Below are 16,695 nucleotides of genomic sequence, written 5' to 3' on the forward strand. Positions count from 1 at the left end.
GCCATTTTTTCATTGTATCATTCATGCTGCCGTTCACCATTGATCAAACACTGGCAAGATTTAGGGTTGTCTCAGCCTTGTTTACAGTCAGAGAGTACTCCAGGAGGCCAAACTTGCCCATGGGGGGGACGTGCTCTGTCAATTTTAACCGCAAACCTGTTTTTTCTCTCATAAATGCAGTATTTCTGATTCCATTTCATGCTTTGGTTCTTGTTTTTGATTCCTGGGTCTGGTAGTCATGTATATTGTCTTTTAGTCAGGCCTGTAAAGCTAGCTGTTGGAAGCACGGATCAAGGATTTGCATTAAGATACAGGAGTTGAGTATAATGAAAATATTAGTAAAACATAGCTCATGACAATATTTAAATAATACATTGCAACCAAAGACGTTTGCTAAAGATTGAAATAAAAAATAATGAGGATTGCAAAACAACAAGCATGGCCTTCCAAGATCTTTTAGGTCACTAGAGAGCATCTTTTAAATGGATTGTAGTAGCCCGGATATATTGCAGCCTCTCTGTTTATGTACTGCTGCTCATTTCGATCGCCTTATCTTTGCTCCGGTTGCTAAAACAATGTAGTAGCCACGCATCAATTCAATCCCTTACTGGTTTTTTTGTAAGGTGCCTTCATTTGTGTTGCCTTACTGCTTTGAAGTTGCAACCCTTTACCTTTATAATACACATGCATCGGTCCTTCGTCCATTATCTTTGAGCCTGGTAGCAGAAATTCTCATCTGTTGAGGTGCTCTTTACACGTTCCAACTACTACGCTTTTCAAGCATTTTCTTTTAAGATGCTTATCTTCTTGGATCCATTCCTTCCTGAAGCAGGGCCTTCGCATTCATACACCATGGCATTGGGAGGTCGACCTCCTGCGGCTTTGCAAGGGATGAATGTTGCTGCATTGATTTAGGTTTAGGCATTCAGACCATTTAATGATCCGTCCGTACTATGTAAGGATGGTGAACTTGCTGGCTTTGCTTCGATTTGATCTAATGGTTTGTAGGCTTGGCTCTACTGCTCAAAGCAACACTCTGCTCAATGAAGCCTCTAATTTGTCACCTTCATCCTTTATTGCTGATTTATGCTGATCTGAATTTGTGCCAGTTCTTCTTCTCCTGATCCTTCTACTTCCTGCTGATCTGGTTGTTGATGGTCTAAAGACCCAACTTTCCTGATGAATTGTTAACTCATCAAAAAAATAAAATAGGTTTAGGTATTTCTATAGGGGAAAGAAAAATAAAGACTGAAAAATCGCCGTGAAAAGCATGGATCAATTACTGATGCTAACTGTCATCGGATGAACTAAACATCCATACAATGCTCCAGCATGCCATGCATCAATGCCAACTCTCTAGAGTCTTTCCCTTGAACATATATACAAATGCGCAATAGTCCAGTCACAAAGCCAAGTATGCACCTCTATGCCCTTGCATGGCAACTCAGCCGAACCGATCATATATAACACTCTTTAACAATGCTCCAGCATGCCATGCATCAATGCCAACTCTCTAGAGTCTTTCCCTTGAATATATATACAAATGCGCAATAGTCCAGTCACAAAGCCAAGTATGCACCTCTATGCCCTTGCATGGCAACTCAGCCGACCTGATCATATATAACACTCTTTGAGTGCCCGCAAGCAATCCGATCTCTCCTCCTTGCCATAATATAGGCTCTTCCAAAAGTGCTTCACGACTCAACATCTTTGTGCCAACTTATAACTTTGCTCCAAGATATTCTGATTTTAGAGTACCTTTGTGTAACGATATAGACACCATGCCACTGACCTTGTGAGCCATTATACTGCCCTTTGGGAATATATAGATCAAATACATACTCTGTAGGGATATGGGAAATCCATCTCTTGTATCGCTTAGCCAAGCTGCCAAAGGGGCATGCCCCGCAACTAGTGTGGTGGAACCATAGATCAAAAGCTGTGCCCTAGATTGGACACGGGGTCTGGAAGTACTACTGGTCGGCTGGTAACCTGGGTGGTGCCAGGTGTGACGTACTCACACGGAGGGTCGGGTCGGGTCGGATAACCGAGCCGGCCTACGGGTGGGGAGAGTATGAGTAAAATAGGTCGGGGTACCCAACACAAGACTCGGTCTACCTGCATCGAACATTCTCCTGGCGGGGTGGGGGCCCAGTGGTCGGGGCTGCTACGCGGGGGTAGGCTTGTTCCTTCCTCCCCCCCCCCCCCCCCCCCCCCCCCTCCTTTTTCAGCAAAAAAAAAAAAAAAAAAGCTGTGCCCTAGATGGATGTCAATGCAGACCCAAGTACCGATGGTGAATTGGACAATTGGCTTGGCCCTTTATCTATTTGCGGGGCAAATCTTTCCATCATTGACTAACCCAAAACCCAGTGCCTAGAAACGGCGTCGAGCTCAATTACGGGTGGCCCCTTACGCTGACGTTCTAGAACCATCTTCTCCGGCCTGGGGAGTGGAGAGTGCTGGCCTATGTACATTATCCCTCCAGAACATTTTACTTCCGACTGAAATTTCCAATAAGCCGAAATCAAATTTAATTTTCACACACAGAAAATACTCCCTCCTCTCGTACTTTCGCAGCGAGTAGGCTAGTAAAATAGGATCCCGCAGACATTGTAACCAAACTCTCGGATAAAACCCAGCCGTCCTCTCTCCATTAGCGCTCGCTAGGGTTTTCCTCCGTTGCTCGCTCTCCTGGCGTCACCACTTCGTGAATTCCCTGTAATCCCTATGTTCTTCATAGCTTTCCCCATTTTCCATTCTATGGTTCTTGTCTTCGTCATTTTTCCCCACATTTTTCTCGCGAAAATCCCTTGAAAATTTGATTCTCTTTGGCATTTGTTATGGTTTAATTTCTTCGCAGTGACCATCGATTCGTACGTTGATGGAGGCTGTGCGATTCTCTGGATCTGGAGTGGTGGGGAGGACGAGCCTGCCGTCATTCGACGGGCTTCGCCTCTCGCTGGTGCCGTTTAGGATTCCTTCCTCGGTGGGAGCCTGCGGGGTGGGGCTCGGCCAGAGGAGCTTCCGTGGTCTCACCGTGAAGGCCGCCACTGTTGTTGCCCCAAAGGTATAAAGTATAAACCCTATGTCATTCTACGGTCCCGGCACTAAGGTTTTGCCCCATTGGTTAGGCTAAATTTGTTGATTTGATTGCTTTGATTTTTCGGTTATCATTTTAGGTTTTAATGGGCTTGTGGGGTTGGTAAATTAGAACTAAGCAAAGTGATAAGTTACTGGTATTGGAAATATGAATATCGTAAAACGTGATGGAACTCTGTAGTTTTGCACAGCATTTTAAAGAAATCTTCTGATGGGGTTTATGGAAATTCTTTCAGCTCGTTTTGCGTTTAGTTGCTTTAGTTGCATTATTATGCATGGATTCTAGTATAGTATTACTTGGTAAAGCAGGGCACTTTTGAATTACTTTTAGGTTAAGTTGGATTACACTTGATAATCTGTGTTTTTGGTTCTTGTATCAAAGTGCTAGGGACAGAAAATCTGAATTTTCTGTAATAAATTGGTGCTTTACGTGCATAAGTTAACAATTGCATGTTCTTGTTATTGGTGTAGATAATTTGCTGAATACATCCTCCAAATTGGCAATGTAGGAAATGTGATTAGATGAAAGCATGCTTCTTAGTTATTAGGAGCATTGTGATGCCGATCACTGCACATTGTAGTACATTAACGTGTTGGAATCATTTGGTCAGCCATCTGAAGCTTGTATACATGGGCATATACATACGCATGTTTGTATGCATGTTCATGTGTGCAACATGGTTCACACACACTGGGACATTTGAATGCATGTATTTATGCATGTGTATATGGGTGATATGTGTATGCATATATATGTATGTATATCATTGCGTCTGTCTGCATTTTGTGCACATGGGCACATGCGCTGTACATTTGCATGATGCTCAGCTGACCGCCCGCGCACACGCATGCACACGTTATTGAAAAATGTAAGAGCACTCTTCATTGAATGTAAGTGTGTTTTTGTGTGCGCACACATGCATTTGGGCAAACACGCATGTTCATGTGCATGGCGGTTGCCTGCCTGCACAAATGCACATCTCACTGGATGTAAGAGTACTCGCCATTGAATGCCTGATGAGGCAGCATTGGAGTGCAGCTTTGCTTATTAATGTGCTCACATTGGATGAGGGAGTAGTTTAATATGGAGAGCTGGTGGAAATACGGAAACTCAGGGAGCATCATAAACAGAATGGCACTCAGGAGTTTTTTTATACAATATGCAGACATGGTTTGAAAATTTATGGGCTTTTTATTGTTCTCTTGTTAAATATAGATATTTCTGTGCCTTTTTTTGGGAGGCATGTTGAACATCAGAAGTATTGAAAATTTTTACCAACTCAGAAGATTATTAACATCTGATATTTTTATTTAAAAGTTAAAATGGAAGTTTACTCGGTTCTGTATATTGAGATGATTAGCTGTGATATTATATCCTGTTTACTTTGTTATGTTCATATAAACTTATTTGCTTATTGTGTTTCTGGGAAACTAATATTTAATTGTCAAAATTACTTTCCCATTACTTGTTATTGTTGTACGCAATCAATGTTGGGCTATTTTGATAAATAATTTTTATTGTACTTGACAAATAATAGTTTTTGACTTGGTAGTCTTATTTCTTTATTCAATTGATTCTGAATAAATTGTTCAATGTACTAAGAATTTTTAATTTTGTTAAATCTTGTGCTTATGACAGGAATAATGATGTGACTATGGCTAATTACATAAATAAATAATTATGTCTGACTTGCTTAAATTGACTATCTGTAATACTGGTTATATATATTATATTTAAGCAATATTAAGCTATGCATACTTTTCTTATTTTGGACTTACTAAATCATTTTGTGAAGATTTTTTTGGAGTGTTTTTTAATCTACCTTTAAATCATAGAGAATACCAACAATTTTGTCAGTCGATTTTCAACAACTTATTATTTGTTACTTGACTGCTTAAATGCTTGGTAAATATGTTGAAGGAAAACAGATCTTGTTTCTTTCCTGTTTATCTGATTGGATCTGTTTCCTGATTTAACAGTATACATCTATCAAGCCCTTGGGAGACAGATTACTTGTTAAGACTAAGTCTTCTGAGGAGAAAACTAGTGGGGGTATATTGCTTCCAACAACAGCCCAGTCAAAACCTCAGGGTGGTGAGGTTGTTGCTGTTGGAGAAGGTAGAACCATTGGCAAGAACAAAGTTGATATCAGTGTTCAGGTACCTCTTTTCCTCAACATAGCTGGATATTCCTATGCATCATCTGGAAAGGTTGTAGACAATGTTTCTAGTTTCCAGATTCAATACCTTTGTTAAAAATCACTACGTTTCATAGTTGAAGATATTGTAATAGATGGATGTAAAATAATTAGCTTTATCTAAAGAGAAAAGGTTGGTTATGTTACCCAAAAAAAGAAAAAGAGAAAAGGTTGGTTGCTTTAAAATCCTGCTTCCTCTCACACACTCACATTTACATCATCTCTTGAATTTATGAAGTTGCTTCTTTAGGTTTAGTAATCTGCAAACTTTCTTGGAATGTAGGCTGGTAACCAGGTTGTATACTCCAAGTATGCGGGAACAGAGTTGGAATTTAATGGGACTAACCATCTTCTGTTGAAGGAAGATGACATTGTGGGTGTTCTTGATACTGATGATGTAAAAGACCTCAAGCCACTCAATGACCAGGTTCTGATTAAGGTTTGTTTATGTTTTGTTAAGTTTCGTGCTTGATGTATGTCATTTCTTGAATGCAACTTTCAAAACTGAAATTCTGGAATTTGAACAATTATGACAGCACTTAAATAGGAGTGGTTTGACTTTGGTGGGCTTGGCTTGCTGGAACATCTGATTAAGCTTAAAAGGATCAAAACCCATAATTTATGAACTTACAGCAAATTAGTATATGCCCTGATGGAATAAATTTGAAGATAATGGAAACTTCTAGCATGAGCTGACAAGGCCTCATACTATGAACTGTGAGAGGATTATAGAACTCAGTAGGCTGTTCAGCATTGTCCAAGATAGCACACTGTTGATTATCATGGCTTTTGAATAATTACAATTTCCTTCCTCTTTTTTCCCCTTCTCTTTATCCTTTTTTTTTCATCTCAGAATCTTGTCTTGCTAGAAATCATGGTAAAATCAGGGATATGCAACTGGTTCAATTGAAAATTCAGTAATGCCCATAATTTTCATTCCTCGTGCAATTTTGAATTCCTGCGTATCAAGTTTTTTCCAACAGTTATTTCTGTATTTTGTGTTCATTTCCAGTATTACATTGTGCTTGATATCCTGCCCAGGCGTTTACACTTGAAGTTTAACTCAGTCTACATCCACATCTAGGGTGGATGGCAAGGATGCCAACTTGAGGTTGTGGACTAGCGGGCATGATGTCATTGTTAAAGGATCTCTAACTTCATTCACTGGAGATTTATCGTAATTTAACAATCATTAGTAATAATTAAGGTGGTGTAAATTAGTAGCTCCTTTTGATGTAAAGATTTTTCTTTATTGCACCCTTGCCTCAATGCATTGTTAAGTTGCCTAGAATTCTAATTGATAGAACTTGGATGGAATTATTGTATAACAGTCAGCTGCTATATTCTCTAGAGAAGTCAATTAGGCATCTGCCACATTCTGTCATATCCTCATTTTTCGGTGCAACTTGGTGAATGCATTGGATCAACAGTTCATGTTAACTGTTAATCATTAGGAAATATAGTGTTTGGTAAGAAAATAAATGAGCTCCTCAGTCATCAATATTGGTGATCTCTGATGTACAACATCCTCATCCTAGATGTATTATTGAGTATGCTCTTTTATAATGTGTAGAAAGGACAATGTTGCCGTCCTGCTTGCCAATGTGAAATTTAGCACGGCTTGGTTCTAAAGTCAGGATATTATGCCTCTCATAGGTTGGGTGTTTGCAACAGGGTTACAGCACAAATCATCTGACATTTATTTAGTCACTCTTTAAAATGTATGAGCTCTGATACATCTGTTAAGATATTCTAAAGTTCCTAATCTCAAGAAATATTTCATTTTTAATGGCATTTTGAGTACTGAAAACAGAACCAACTTGACCTGCAGTATAACCACTAGTTTTCTTGTTGTTCTGTATTTGTAAATGTTTTATTTTACTTCAGGTTGCAGAAGCTGAAGATAAGACTGCTGGGGGCCTCCTGCTGACTGAGGCTGCCAAGGAAAAGCCTTCAATTGGGACGGTGAGAACATTTTTCTGTTCTATAGACTATTATTTACATTACAATATTAAAATTATTGCCTTGAATACCAAGGAGTTAAAAAGAGGCTTTATTATGGTTATGCTGTTTTTTCGCCTTAATTAAATGCTTTAGTAACACAGAAATGTATAAAGCTATCAATCAGCCTGAAAACTCTATATGGCCTGATGATCGGACTGGAAAAATGGCCTGTCCTCAGCTTTTAGGCCCTAAACCCTGACTGAAGTAGAAATCTGTGAAGCCCAATTTTTTTTTGTTCTGGGCTGGCTTAGATTGTCAAAATAGGTTATGGCATGTGCAATGTACACAGTTCGTTCAACAATTGAAGAGGTAAGGAGCTTTAACAGTTTGGAGCATGGAGCCTCCACAAACGCACACACAACATACCCCAATTTTGGCCTGGCTCAACAAACGCACACACAACATACCCCAATTTTGGCCAGGCCCTGGTGAGCCAGGCCAGTCTCTGTCTCTGATCATTCACCTCTGCTTGACATGAGGTCGTGGCCCAACTCAGTACATTGAACTATCCTATACCTGAAGGCCTTCATAATGTCGGAGAATGGGAGGAGACTACAAGAGTACATCCGATTTATGTCAAAGTCTTCAAAGTCTTCCTGCGACATTTATCTTGTGTTAGCATTCCACTAAGGATTAGATCCAAATGCTGAATGATCTTATCAGCACCTTCATCTTTCACAAATTAATAGCTAGTAGAAGCTAGCAAATTTCAGTTGGATGATCAACCTGAAATAATCTACAGGTCTATCCTTTATTTGCTCATGTGTGGGACATTCCACCAACCTTAGAGAAGCCAGGACCTCTCCCTAGTGTTGAGTGCTGTGGTCTGTGGAGAAACACCAGCTGGCTGCTCTAAGTTAAGCTGTCTGGAACATATTCCATTTTAAATTGCAAGATGTGATAACAGACATGGCAGCATCTCTTCATGATAGATACTGTTGCATGTTTGTGAACAGAATGGTTGTTGGGTTGAATTCATGCTTTAGCTGAAGTAAAGACCAATGGGAGTAGCTCCCAGATGTCAAAACAAATTTTTTCGAGTGCTTAACTATATGTGTGTTACTTACTTTTTCTTGATGGCGTTCCAACTCTCTTTGCTCCTTGATGGCAACTTCCATGCCATAAAACAGGTTGTTTCAGTGGGGCCTGGGCCGTTGGATGAAGAGGGCAAAAGAAAAGCACTAGAGATCACCCCTGGTAGTACTGTGATGTATTCAAAGTATGCAGGAAGTGAATTTAAGAGTGCTGATGGATCTGATTACATCGTCTTGAGAGCATCTGATGTGATGGCCGTTCTCTCTTCTTAGAAAGGAATCAACACAAGCCCATGTGTCTATCTTCTGCCAAATAGGAAGTTTGTTGCAGGACTTATCAGGCGTTTGCAACTTAATTGTGCTGTTGTTCTACATCATTTCTGCTATTTGTAGCCTTTTGGAGCTGTGAAATTTTGTTAAATTATTGCAATCAAAAAACAAAATGTTAAATTCTTAATTCATCCTTGCCAGGGTTCTGATTGACTATTCCATTTTGATGTGGTACCATATTTTTCTTATTGGGAGTGAGTTAATCATAGAAATTACGTTTCCAGAACTGAGCTGTAGCTATTACACGTCACTCAAATCTCTCCTTAACATCCCTCAACTTGCCCATAGAGCAGGATAGCAAGTAGAGACAAATTGCCCATGGAGCAGGATAGCAAGCAGGGACAATTGAGCCAATGCTTCTGCAAGAGTTGTGAGTTAGAAGTTACAGACTTCATATGATCTAGACTTCCTCTTGCTCCCTCCTCAAGAATTGAGTACAAAAGGTTGTTGTTCTGTAGGTCAAAAACCTTGTGGAAGCTGCAAATACAAAAATCATTAATTATCTAAATCATAAAATCTAGCAGAACACCAGAGAAATAAGATAGCTTACCCATCCTAAGCTGGGTGTATTAGTTCTTTGCCATTTGCATCATCAAATTCAGCAAGCTAGGCCACTTGAGAGACTAGGATTCAAAAAGGGATAATTGATTCCTCTTGATGTACCTGCAAGAATTTCTTTTTTAAAAGAAAAAAACAGAAAAAAACCAAAATTTCGGATCACAATGTTAGTCGCTAATCATCACAGAAATGGTTGTTACAACCCATTTAAAAACTCAATCAGTTTTTTCAGCCAAAATTGCCAGACAAATTTGAACTCCAGATCCGCAGGTGTCGCATATGGTTTTAGTTATCCACTAATATAAAGCTTATGGTTAAAAATTTTGTAACTATGCATTAATCAAGATATAGACAGCAAATCAATATATGTTAAGCTTATGGTCAATAATTTATTATGATAATTTTTTATTATTAATAAATATATTTTTGGAATATATTAGGGATGATTTTTCCATTATATTGCCAGTAATCTTAGATTCTCTTAGAATACCAAATAGGCTACTGATAGGTGCCTGGGGATCTTTAGTCATTGGAATATAACATACCAAACGCGATGATCTTAGTTCATTGGGGATCAGATTTGTGAGGATCCATGCGTGCGTATATTTAGTCCCACGTCAATTATTCACTTGTTGGATACTTATATAGAACTGAGAAATCCAAAAATATACTCTTTGGTTAATCTTTTTGAATAAGGTCCTGGATTATTATAAATAATATCAGAACAGACCTAATCCATTACCTACGTGGACTAAGGGATACTGTAGGAGTGCTTAAATAGAAAGAGTATATATTTAGTCCCACATAAGTGATTCATTTGATAGATTTGGATACTTATGATGAGGTGTTTCTTTTTTTCCACAAACTTACCCAAGAATTGTTACATTGCATGTGGCGAGCGGTACCTCGCACATGAAAGAAATTTCTTTGGACCCTTTCATTCAAGTGCAGAAGCCCAGCTTTTTGCTCACGCTTTCAAAGCGGTGTTGGTGTGGTGGGCCATGACTTTAACCACCATCTTGACCTCAAGACCATCCCTCTCTGCTAATTTTTCAAATGCTGTGGAAGGGTTTTTGTCGTGGTAGGCCACAGCCACATGCCTAGAAAGACAAACGTAGCACTCGTTTAGCATCCTTGCTTCTCCTATTTCGTCTCACCTTTCTTCACATATAAGTCAATCTAGCTTAGTTTTTCCTTCCATTTAGGCAAAAGTATGGACGCTATATATGCATTTTGGATCAATTTATTCTTCTAACCTAAGCTAGCATGCGAGTGTGAAGTGATAACGGATGCCAATTCTTAACATGTGGTGCGATCCCTAGCACGATAAATGCAATTGATTCACTCTGAGATGATTCAATGTTGAGATTTCATTAGAGCGATCAGCCACATCAAAGATGCTTCCTATGGACGTCTCGCTGAGCATGGTGTCCCCATGGGGGACAAACATTGTGAGTATTTTTTGCACCACATCTTTCGCAAGCAACATTGAATGCTCTTCTTTGAATGGTGTGTTTGGTTTAACCCAAGAGAAAGATCATTTTGCCTGCCACACTGCAATCCAATAGCATCTGATTTGCCCATGCATGATGCGTCATGCTAGATGTTTATTTTTCTCGTGGTTTAAAATAATGGTTGGTAGGACGATTTAAGGGACCCTCATTGTGTCATGTATATGCATGCTGGTATTTATATAAGAACTTTTACTTGACCATTGTTTTATTGTGGTGGCCATCATATGGCGGATAATAAATATCATTTATTATTTTCCCTGTTCGTCCCCTACTGGGAGGTTTCCTTCCTCAAAATTTTGCGAAGATCCTATACCTAATACTTTTTGAATAAAATTATAGACATACCCTCCAAAGTTGGATCATTTGCACTTAAATTTTATAACTAAACTTTTGTAAATTTTAAAATAGCCCTTTTCACTAGCTTTGTAAGAAGCTAAACTTTTGTAAATTTTAAAACCGCCTTTCCTACTAACTTAGTAAGAAGCTCTTCTTTTGGCATAAACTAAAAGGAAAGAGAAAGAGAATCACGTCTGTTCAAGCAGATGAATGACAAAGGATAGGACATTTTGAGATTTGTGCATGATGAATGAATGATAGAGATGGAGTACTTTGAGATCTATGCAGACGGATAGATGATAAAGGATGAAGTACTTCGAGATCCATGCAGGCGGATGGATGACAGAAGACAGAGCGCTTTAAGATCTATACAGATGGATGAATGAAAGTTGATGGAGTATTTTGAGATCTATGCAATGCGGATGGATGACAAAAGATGAAGCGCTTTAAGAGCTATGTAGGCAGATGGATAATAGATGATAGAGTGCTTTGAGATTTGTGCGTATAGATGATGACGGAGGATGGAGCACTTTGAGCTTTGTATAGTTATATGGGTGATGGAGTATAGAGCGCTTTGATATATGTACAGGTGGATAGTTGATAGAGGATGAAACATTTTAAGATCTGTGCAAGTAGATGAATGATAAAAGATGGAATGCTTTAAGATATATTTAAATGGATAAATGATAGAGAATAGAGTATTTTAAGATATATACAAGCATATGGATGATAGAAGATGGAACGCTTTGAGATCTATGCAGGCGAATGTATAATAGAAAACAACGTGCTTTGAGATCTGCATAGGTGGATTAAAGATAGAGAACAAATTATTTTGAGATCTATTGCAAGTCGGTAGATAATAGAGGATGGAATTTTTTGAGATCCTGTGAAAGCCATGATCTAATCTATATAAATTGAGGGTATTTTTGTCTTTTTATCACTCGTTAACGGTGGCAGGAAGGCTACATTGCAACGAAAATGAATTTTGGTAGTTAATTAAAACTTTTTAAAATTTAGGGGTCTAAGTATAAATTTTCCAAACTTAAATGGGTGTTTCTATAATTTTTCTAACTGTTTATTAAGAAAGCAATGACTTGATCAAATCATGCTGTTACTCTAAGATTGCCTGTTATTTTCCTGTTAAAACAGCTAACAATGATTGCTATAATAGCTATTAGCATCAAAAGAAATATTAATAGACTATACATGGAGGTAGACATAGACACTGGTATAATACTCTAATTTTAGCGGGGATATGGGTTTCTTTGCACTTGGACGCCTGCCGGGGCCACTGCATTCGAAAATCAAGATTACAAAAAACTTAGTTTTCCTTTGATGCAAACTGCAACCTCATTAAACCGATGGCTCCATAAAGGAACAATCTTAGATGTGCAATCCCTCCAAAGCCACTCACTTTTCTTTTATTGCTGCTACGAGATTCATACGCATAACGAATTCCATACTGACCATTCCAGAAGACAAGGGGTATGACTCATTTCTCTATTCAAGCTAGCTAATGATGTCCTTTTCCTATCTAATCTTATTTTATTATTGTTTATATGGAAAGCAGACCTTTTATCTTGTAGTATCATAAATGGAGATTTGATGATATGTCTCCATCTCTCATGTTCCGCTATGTGACTCCTCCTTTTCCTATTCCTCCACCTCATGCAGAAGGGTGCTGAATATTAATATCCTAGCAAAATACCACCATCCTTATTAATTGATTTTTCACTACAATTATTACCTTGGAATGGATCATTAAAAGTTCTCTAATAATTTGCGTAAATATGAAATAAGAAAGTATCAAAATATTGACAAACAGAAGATATATGAAATAAGAAAATATACAAATAGTTCAAATATTTATTAGAATATAAAACTTATCCTAAGGCATCTTTACACTTATGAAAATCCTGCATCTTATCTCAAATTATACTAGAAATGGAATTTTATACATGTCCTTCATGAGGTGGCATGCTTATTTTCTCTATAAACTTTTTAGATTTTTTTTAATAAAAATTTGATGGGAGTGGAGTTTTCTCTCTCTCCATTTGATACCATGAAATATACAACAATAATTTGTTCAAATACATAACGCTGAGTTCTTAACAAAATAAATAAATAAATAAATATCCAATCTAACCTGGTCCTTAAGTCAAAGAACCCTCCCAAATTAAGAACGCCTTGAACACATCTTTCATTTCATGAAACAAATCTATGCGGGAACTTCAAAGAAAAATAACACAAATCAGTAAAACTACTAATTTTCTCATTATTTTCTTTTTCTAAAAGTCGAAAAACTAATAATACCTTACCTTCTCATTAATTGTGATGATAATCAACATGACATGCTTGGCAGGGTACTCTGTGCCCTGTGACCTGATGGCAAATTCTAGTAATCTCATGCTAAATGAGAACTCTTTTATTTTATAACTCTCCATAATCAATTTTCTATGGTGATCTCATGCTAAATGGAATATTTTCTATATTATAACTCTTTGTAGTTGATCTCAATCTTAGAAAAAATCATATTTAAAAAGCATTTTAAATTTTAAAAATCTTGTCTAAAAGAAATATATAAAGATGGGAGTGGGGAAAGAAATCTTGTGGAATTCTTTTATGATATTTTGATAATATCCATGCGAGTCCAAATATTTTTAACCTCTCAAATAAAAATAGAGCATTGGAGTTAAACATAATTTTTGTAATTTCAATAACATCACAAAAAATAGAAACAAATCACCAGGAGTCTAATCTGTTTTTTATGACTTTTTTAGAGGTTCTTAATGGGTATTGCTTGCACATCATGTCATTTCCTAACTAAGTCAAATATGAAAATGGAAGAAGAAAATAATATAAAAAAATAATTATCCTAACTAAGCTGTACACATAGATAAGAGAGGAATCAATATTGTAGGAGTCGATTGGATTGGATTTCTCGCATTTTTCTGATCTTTCAAATTCCTAATCAACTTGTATCAATTTTCCGAATAAAGGATTGATTAATTGATGTGCAATTATTTCTCCAATAGATCAAACATATATAAATATATACCCCTTCATTCTAATTACCCTTCTAATTTTCATATTCTGATCAAAAGACAGTCCATGGAACTTCTCTCCTTTTTTTTTTTTTCTCTTTCTTGATTAAACCAAACTTCTCTCTAGTCTTAGTTTTTTCTATTTATTTCAAATTGCTATACAGAGGAGCCATCGGACTTCCCTCCTTTTTTTTTTCTTTCCTAACAACATGTGTGCAATTGGAATTGCCTAATCTATCAAAGCTCCATAGCTTTAATAGCATATTTAATTTTTTTATAACCTAAAAGTAAGGACCAGCTAGACGAATTCCATGCCTTTAATAGCATAGTCAATTTTTTTCATAATTGATTTCCATAATCAGAATCATTATTCAAGTTTATAGGACTCTAACTAAACAGTTGAATGATATGTCTTTGGAATGATGGGGTATGGGTAATTTTTCTCCAATTTTTTTTCCTGAATTTTGAAGAGATAAAGCTTTTCTTTCTCTTATCCATTTAATAGGTATAAAAAAAGGGAAGGAATAGATACAATTTTCTTTCTAAAATAATTAAGAAGAGTCCAACTCACATTTAAAAGTTATTTCAAATATTTTCCAGTGCGTGCATGAAAATATTCCTAAAAGGAAAATTTTAGAAATTAACTTTAACAAGACTTCATAAATATTTTGTCAAACTCAAATTCAAATTTCTTTCATTTTTTAATGGATTCTTAATGCATGGTAATGTCTAATATATTTAATATACACATTTTTCTAAAATATTTTTTTTTCATGATTTGTAACATATTTAGATATATTCAGATAATTTTAACATATCTAGATAATTTTTATTTCATTCAAAAATTTGTGAATATTTCAGATGGTTTTTTAATATTTTTTTATTATTTTCTTGAATTTTGGAGAGGGGCTGAATGAAATATACCACTCATGAAAATACAAAGTTTTTTTACTGATTTTAATTTCGAGAGATCTTAAGGGGTTAAATGATTTTGTTTTTCTTCTTTTTGTAACCCTTGTCCCCATTTCCTTGGAGGTCTGAAAAGTAAATCTGAAATAATATACGGGTATCTTGGTGATATAAAAGCGAAGTTCTCCGGCCGCCACGCGGGAGTCACGTGCGAACGTGGGAAAATCCGAGCGGCGGTGCCCCGCTCTCACCCGCTCCTTCGCTCAATCAGAAGAGCCACATCATCCCACTTTCAAATCTAATTTGAATATTTGATAGAGCCGTTAAACCATGGACCTCTCTGGCCCGTCTAGCTACCGTTATATCCCTCATCATGCCCTTTATGTCACAAAAATACCCTTAAGTATCTTTTTTAGCCTTAATTAATGCATTTTTTTTAAGTTTGTTGTATCTCGCCCCAAAGATCACGCACACACCCAACTAAATATTCAGCATCCATATATTTCTTTCCCCTTATGGTATAATTAATTAAAACTTAAGCAAGTCAAACTTTAGGATGGAACAAAAAAAAATAAAATAGAGAAGGATCAAAATGATAAGAGCTTTGGATGCCTTTCTGATTGATTAGTAAAACAATGCAAGATGTGATTGTGGTCTTGGAGTATCATTGACCATTGATTAGCTGAATTTTAAAACATTACTGCTAGTTGTAGTTGCTTAATCATTGCTTAGACCAGCTTAGTGATGATTTCTCTTCTTGGACATTGTATTCGGGATGTATTTATGTTTGCTCATCCCATCATGACATAGTAAAATATACACAAGAGCAGTTGTATATTAGTTTCTGGTCAAGAACATGGATCCTACTTTGTTTTTGTTTTTGTTTGCTCGCACAAGATGCTGCCTTTTGTCCCATTTCATTCTTCTTCTCTCCATCTTTAGCAACTTGTATTATATCAAGCGTTATCTTTATTCTCGAAAAGTAGATCAGCTGAAATTAAATCAAACATCCCTTGATGTTCTATATATTAATCATTAGGTAAAGTTATGAAGTGGAATATGCATGGAATAGCAACTTGATTGGGATATTTCAACCAAAACATGATCTTGAATTGAACAACTAACATACGCCAACAGAAATTGTATGACATTAACAAAGTCTTATATGCATTTTTGTTATTTCGATTAGACACAAACGGCAAACTCTTTATATCTTAACACATCATATTCGGTCAGTTGCTTCATTGCTCAACAAACCAGAAAAATTGCATGGATAGTTGACACATCTTTGTCACATCAAAATCTACTCATTTTCCCTAAAGATGTAATCGAAAGAAACTAAAGATCCCTAAATCTAAGTCAAGACCTAAATCAAAAATAAAAAAGAAACTGTTATGCGTTCTTTTTTCACAAGGTACCACTAGCAAACCATGTATTATATCTCATTTCAAAATAAATAACACCTAACAATGCTTAGTCCTTCACCTTCCCCAGGAGCGGTTCAATGTATTTGGAATTTTTTTTCTTTTTATTTTATCTTTTGAGATCTTTTCTGCAGTGGGAAGATGAGCTCATTAAGAAAAGTTTTTTTTTTTTTTTTCCTATTTTGCCTGAGGCCTTTCTTATGATGGGCCTTCTCTGGATCAGGATCTTAGGTGACTAAGAGTTG

At 36.8% G+C, this 16,695-nt stretch overlaps 1 protein-coding gene across 1 annotated transcript; it reads left to right on the forward strand.

Moving 5' to 3' along the window:
- The first annotated feature begins 2,584 nt into the window (after positions 1 to 2,584).
- Positions 2,585 to 8,824, forward strand: LOC103702312 (20 kDa chaperonin, chloroplastic-like). Its single transcript, XM_008784680.4, has 6 exons — positions 2,585 to 2,718; positions 2,861 to 3,067; positions 5,080 to 5,259; positions 5,581 to 5,736; positions 7,185 to 7,262; positions 8,432 to 8,824. Exons 2-6 carry the CDS (start codon positions 2,882 to 2,884, stop codon positions 8,606 to 8,608), a joined length of 777 nt encoding a protein of 258 aa, XP_008782902.1. The 5' UTR covers positions 2,585 to 2,718; positions 2,861 to 2,881; the 3' UTR covers positions 8,609 to 8,824.
- Positions 8,825 to 16,695: the final 7,871 nt, after the last annotated feature.

The sequence above is a fragment of the Phoenix dactylifera genome, chromosome 6 (genome assembly GCF_009389715.1).
Source record: "Phoenix dactylifera cultivar Barhee BC4 chromosome 6, palm_55x_up_171113_PBpolish2nd_filt_p, whole genome shotgun sequence".
NCBI classification, from domain to species: Eukaryota; Viridiplantae; Streptophyta; class Magnoliopsida; order Arecales; family Arecaceae; genus Phoenix; species Phoenix dactylifera.